This window comes from Sycon ciliatum, chromosome 5 (genome assembly GCF_964019385.1).
Source record: "Sycon ciliatum chromosome 5, ocSycCili1.1, whole genome shotgun sequence".
In the NCBI taxonomy this organism is placed as follows: Eukaryota; Metazoa; Porifera; class Calcarea; order Leucosolenida; family Sycettidae; genus Sycon; species Sycon ciliatum.
Genome location: NC_088647.1, coordinates 19452082 through 19458436, shown reverse-complemented (window position 1 = coordinate 19458436; position 6355 = coordinate 19452082). Strand labels below are relative to the sequence as shown.

Here is a 6355-nt window from a genome sequence, read left to right as displayed (position 1 = left end):
ACCAGCCTTCACTGGTACTACTCAGTGTGCGACCATCATTGGTGATCTTCAACCGCGTATGACATCGACTGTTATCAAACAGTGGCTGAATGGCAGTAGATGTCACCATGAGTTGCTGTGGACTGCCTTGCAAATGTCTGTATCCAATCATAGCTGATACACAGTAGCGACCAGCTGCCAATCGATCATGTCCAATCTCTACACGGCCAGGTAATGATTCACAGCAATTGCGCATAGCGGAAAATTCGTCATTGCCATGATTGCATACGGAAATCTCCAGTCCGATGTTGTCCAGTTGATCCTGACTCACACTGCACACTGACTGCATGCAGGCGTATTGGTAGCACTGGCAGCAGTCAGTGATGACGTCATCTCAACAGTAAGTATGACATCATCACGAGTCGTGGCTTTGTCTGGACAATCCAGTACAGCATGATCAGCTACATCCAGTACAGTACCAGACTTGCCAATGTCATTCAGTAGTTGTGTGATGTCAGTGCTGCCAAACACAAGCCCACTGGACACACATGGCACTGTATCTACTTCAGCTGTTCGCATTGCTTTGTTCAATGACTCGTCGACCCATGTCCATATACGGAGCAGGTCAACATCGTCAGCAAATGACTGCACAATATTCGCTGCACTCTTTTCTTGCGATACACACTCCTGAAGTCGGTATTGTTGTTCCTCCAATGACAGCATCTTCTTAGATCGCATGTCATCCAGCTCTGCAAGGAGTTCATTCTCACGCTTCACAACTGCTTCCGTCAAACGTTTGGAGAAGTCAGTGACCTTTGCGGAGGCCAGCTCTGTTTGGTCATTGAGCTTACGAATGTTTGTTTGAACATTGTTCAATGCTTGGCTTATGATCCCATCACATGTTGATGAACTGCTGGCAAGTTTATCTGCTAGCATATCCCGAGTCTTTTGACCAGCGCTGGCAATGTCCAAGACCTGATGATCTTTCTTGTGTGAATGTGCCTGTTTGCACTTTGGACACAGCAACTGGTTACACTGTACGCAGAATCCATCAACGAACTCACTTGTATGCAGTACACACCTGTGCTGTGCAGCAGCAGATCTGCTGGTCGATCCTGTAGAAGACGAGGCTCGCTCCACTTGGGATAATGGCTTGACGGTGTGTCCCTTGGTGGCTTTGAATAATGGATGACTAGTTGAGTGTGCATCGCACATTTTCACCTGGCAGTTCTCACACCCGCGTGTGGCGATGGTATCATCTCCACACTCTTCACACATGGGTTTCTCAAGCGTGTCGTCTCCCGCCACAGAATCTTCACGGTCCACAACACTTGGGAGCGATCGCAATGGCTCGACGCTCATAGGCAGCGGAGTGGTGGACAAACATCTCGGACATTTGATTGAACCGTCAAAGGAAATACAATTTTGCACACAGGGTACGCACAGCGTGTGCAGGCAAGAGACGAATTTTAGAGCGGTGCTCGATGAGCCACAGCCGTTGCACTGAAGAGAAGACATTGCTATCGACTACCAACGACTCCTGAAGACTAACATTGTACACCTGGTATACGACGCGTATCGACCACAGGCGCTATAGGCACGTACTTGACTGTGTATCTAGTCGTTAGAAAATGGGCGATTATTATTTTCTAGAAACTCTGTGGCCGTAATAATGTACGCGTGGAGACGCTTTCCACCGCACATCAGAAACCGAAACGACAACTAAGTAAGTAAGTTAGTTACTTGCTCGTCTTCTCAAGAACTCTCAACAACGAAGACACGGCACTGGTACATGGTGCACGCAAAGCGACGTGTCACTCTGCCATGCCGCTCAACCTACTTGAGATGTATAATTTTACCCACATTCCAATACGCATGCAACAGCTTTTCCTCTTCCCTTTCCTCTGCACAACGTGATCGTCTTGAGAAACTTCTCAAGCGAGCTGTGCGTGTTGTCTGCTCTGCTCCGTTCCTGTCTCCAACTGCCCCTCTTTTTGAACGCCTCAGCATTCAACCCCTGCAATCAATGTATTGCCGCAAACTCCTCCTGCTAACCTTTCGTGTAATTCATAATAACTGTAGCGTGCTTCTTCATGACCTTGTCACACCTCTGTCACACACCCGTCGAACGAGGAGCACAGATGTTCCCCTGCTTCTTTTCCCGAGGATCATATCTGCCGCTGCCACACGCAGCCCTTCATATCAATGTCCCGCTCTCTGGAATAAGTTGCCTGCATCTATACGATCACTGAAGAAACCAGGTCAATTCCGGACCGCTCTCTTACCCCACCTGAAAAATTCACCGACTTACGTGTCGTTGCTCACTGATCAAATAATTAATTATGCAATCTTTCCTCTGCTAGCTAGCTGCTGCCTTAAATCCTACTCTTTTTTCTATTTTCTTTTTTTTCTTTTTAATCTTTTCCTTACATTTGTGTGCCTGTTTGTCTTTAGTCGATCTCATGTAATATAAGGCAACACTGCCTGTTTGTTATTCGACGTTCAATAAACCAATCCAATCCACTCACACAGCGCTCCAAAGAAGAAATGCGTACTAGCAGATCACGTACGTGCATGCATATGGGAAAAACATGATGTCTCGCTGCCATGACGATACACAAACTGTACTGGTACGCATGCGCAGTGCACAAAAATAACGGAAAATCAAGAAAAGTCAGAAAATAATTCAAACAGTGAAATAATGAAGTACGATCGAGCGCGAGGTGATTTGGCTTTTTTTAAACATGGTTGTAAAATGACGTTTTTTCAGTCACTTCTAGACAAGCTACGTCCAAAGTGGAAGTGCTATCCTTCATGCCCGTTGTGTCCAAAAATGGGAATGATCCCACTTTGGAAAGTGTCTTGAATCATGTCCTACTTTCATAGTATCCTCAGGATTGAAATAATTGGTGTGTCATTTTTTAACAAATTTGTAAAATGAAGTTGAAGACACCACTGCAGCTGTACTTATGGTTGATGAAATATGGTGGTAAAGACACACCTGCGGTGACCTGGCAATATGGCGGTAAACACACGCCTGCCCACACACGCTCTCTAAGCTGCACAGTTCTGGCACAGAGCTCTCCTTCTCACCACCACCACCATCAGTTCGCGCCTGGCGCCTCGTCGATGCATGGTTGGCGGTATCCGACATAGCAGGCTGGTACATCAAGTAGCGCATGGCACATAGAAGATGACACAGCAACGACATAGCTCGATTGCGACGTAGATCTACGTTTCGTCCCCGCTGGACTCATCAGGCAATCTTCTTCTTGGATTAGATGTCTTCATACGGAGCTGATGGTGCACCGGTGGTGGTGGTGAGAAGCAGAGCTCTGTGCCAGAACTGTGCAGCTTAGAGAGCGTGTGTGGGCAGGCGTGTGTTTACCGCCATATTGCCAGGTGTGTCTTTACCACCATAATTATAATTTCATCAACCAAAATTTGTAAAATGGCCTGCGCACTCGTTTTAACCGTATATTTGACTATACATGTACTCATTCAAAAAATGTACCCTATTCAGAATAACGCACACATGTACATTCTCTTGCATGCTCATTCATACATACTCTCACACCAAGACTGTGACCAGACCGAGTTGACAGCCCAGAAATTGCGTACACGTGCGACAGCCTGCGAAAGATACTTTGCAACGACCTGATACTTGAAGACTGAAAAGTTACTGCGTAACCGTTATCTTTATCGATTGTTCAAATCTTTATTCTCACGATAGCCATTGTTGTTGTTGTTGTTGTTGTTGTTGTTGTTGTTGTTGTTGTTGTTGTTGTTGTTGTTGTTGTTGTTGTTGTTGTTGTTGTTGTTGTTGTTGTTGTTGTTGTTGTTGTTGTTGTTGTTGTTGTTGTTGTTGTTGTTGTTGTTGTTGTTGTTGTTGTTGTTGTTGTTGTTGTTGTTGTTGTTGTTGTTGTTGTTGTTGTTGTTGTTGTTGTTGTTGTTGTTGTTGTTGTTGTTGTTGTTGTTGTTGTTGTTGTTGTTGTTGTTGTTGTTGTTGTTGTTGTTGTTGTTGTTGTTGTTGTTGTTGTTGTTGTTGTTGTTGTTGTTGTTGTTGTTGTTGTTGTTGTTGTTGTTGTTGTTGTTGTTGTTGTTGTTGTTGTTGTTGCTGTTGCTGTTGCTGTTGCTGTTGCTGTTGCTGTTGCTGTTGCTGTTGCTGTTGCTGTTGCTGTTGCTGTTGCTGTTGCTGTTGCTGTTGCTGTTGCTGTTGCTGTTGCTGTTGCTGTTGCTGTTGCTGTTGCTGTTGCTGTTGCTGTTGCTGTTGCTGCTGCTGCTGCTGCTGCTGCTGCTGCTGCTGCTGCTGCTGCTGCTGCTGCTGCTGCTGCTGCTGCTGCTGCTGCTGCTGCTGCTGCTGCTGCTGCTGCTGCTGCTGCTGCTGCTGCTGCTGCTGCTGCTGCTGCTGCTGCTGCTGCTGCTGCTGCTGCTGCTGCTGCTGCTGCTGCTGCTGCTGCTGCTGCTGCTGCTGCTGCTGCTGCTGCTGCTGCTGCTGCTGCTGCTGCTGCTGCTGCTGCTGCTGCTGCTGCTGCTGCTGCTGCTGCTGCTGCTGCTGCTGCTGCTGCTGCTGCTGCTGCTGCTGCTGCTGCTGCTGCTGCTGCTGCTGCTGCTGCTGCTGCTGCTGCTGCTGCTGCTGCTGCTGCTGCTGCTGCTGCTGCTGCTGCTGCTGCTGCTGCTGCTGCTGCTGCTGCTGCTGCTGCTGCTGCTGCTGCTGCTGCTGCTGCTGCTGCTGCTGCTGCTGCTGCTGCTGCTGCTGCTGCTGCTGCTGCTGCTGCTGCTGCTGCTGCTGCTGCTGCTGCTGCTGCTGCTGCTGCTGCTGCTGCTGCTGCTGCTGCTGCTGCTGCTGCTGCTGCTGCTGCTGCTGCTGCTGCTGCTGCTGCTGCTGCTGCTGCTGCTGCTGCTGCTGCTGCTGCTGCTGCTGCTGCTGCTGCTGCTGCTGCTGCTGCTGCTGCTGCTGCTGCTGCTGCTGCTGCTGCTGCTGCTGCTGCTGCTGCTGCTGCTGCTGCTGCTGCTGCTGCTGCTGCTGCTGCTGCTGCTGCTGCTGCTGCTGCTGCTGCTGCTGCTGCTGCTGCTGCTGCTGCTGCTGCTGCTGCTGCTGCTGCTGCTGCTGCTGCTGCTGCTGCTGCTGCTGCTGCTGCTGCTGCTGCTGCTGCTGCTGCTGCTGCTGCTGCTGCTGCTGCTGCTGCTGCTGCTGCTGCTGCTGCTGCTGCTGCTGCTGCTGCTGCTGCTGCTGCTGCTGCTGCTGCTGCTGCTGCTGCTGCTGCTGCTGCTGCTGCTGCTGCTGCTGCTGCTGCTGCTGCTGCTGCTGCTGCTGCTGCTGCTGCTGCTGCTGCTGCTGCTGCTGCTGCTGCTGCTGCTGCTGCTGCTGCTGCTGCTGCTGCTGCTGCTGCTGCTGGTGCTGGTGCTGGTGCTGTTGCTGTTGCTGTTGCTGTTGCTGTTGCTGTTGCTGTTGCTGTTGCTGTTGCTGTTGCTGTTGCTGTTGCTGTTGCTGTTGCTGTTGCTGTTGCTGTTGCTGTTGCTGTTGCTGTTGCTGTTGCTGTTGCTGTTGCTGTTGCTGTTGCTGTTGCTGTTGCTGTTGCTGTTGCTGTTGCTGTTGCTGTTGCTGTTGCTGTTGCTGTTGCTGTTGCTGTTGCTGTTGCTGTTGCTGTTGCTGTTGCTGTTGCTGTTGCTGTTGCTGTTGCTGTTGCTGTTGCTGTTGCTGTTGCTGTTGCTGTTGCTGTTGCTGTTGCTGTTGCTGTTGCTGTTGCTGTTGCTGTTGCTGTTGCTGTTGCTGTTGCTGTTGCTGTTGCTGTTGCTGTTGCTGTTGCTGTTGCTGTTGCTGTTGCTGTTGCTGTTGCTGTTGCTGTTGCTGTTGCTGTTGCTGTTGCTGTTGCTGTTGCTGTTGCTGTTGCTGTTGCTGTTGCTGTTGCTGTTGCTGTTGCTGTTGCTGTTGCTGTTGCTGTTGCTGTTGCTGTTGCTGTTGCTGTTGCTGTTGCTGTTGCTGTTGCTGTTGCTGTTGCTGTTGCTGTTGCTGTTGCTGTTGCTGTTGCTGTTGCTGTTGCTGTTGCTGTTGCTGTTGCTGTTGCTGTTGCTGTTGCTGTTGCTGTTGCTGTTGCTGTTGCTGTTGCTGTTGCTGTTGCTGTTGCTGTTGCTGTTGTTGTTGTTGTTGTTGTTGTTGTTGTTGTTGTTGTTGTTGTTGTTGTTGTTGTTTGGCTTTATTTAAAGTGGAGTTCCAAAACAGGCCTAAACCTAATGACAATGGTCCCACTGATATTAAGTAAGAGAAAAGAAAAATATAATAATAAGCGGACAAACAGAACCAAGAAGAAGATACAGCTGTAGTTAGATAACTAATATGAGCACGGCAGCAGGGGAAAAAAGTCACAAGCACGGC

At 49.4% G+C, this 6355-nt stretch overlaps 1 protein-coding gene and 1 pseudogene across 1 annotated transcript; both read right to left on the bottom strand.

The window, feature by feature from the left end:
- Window positions 1-297: 297 nt before the first annotated feature.
- LOC135817951 (E3 ubiquitin-protein ligase TRIM71-like) lies at window positions 298-1612 on the bottom strand. The gene has a single exon (XM_065331257.1). It carries the CDS (start codon window positions 1495-1497, stop codon window positions 307-309), a length of 1191 nt encoding a protein of 396 aa, XP_065187329.1. The 5' UTR covers window positions 1498-1612; the 3' UTR covers window positions 298-306.
- A 2074-nt stretch (window positions 1613-3686) lies between these two features.
- Window positions 3687-6148, bottom strand: LOC135816875 (transcription factor SPT20 homolog; annotated as a pseudogene).
- Between the last annotated feature and the right edge of the window lie 207 nt (window positions 6149-6355).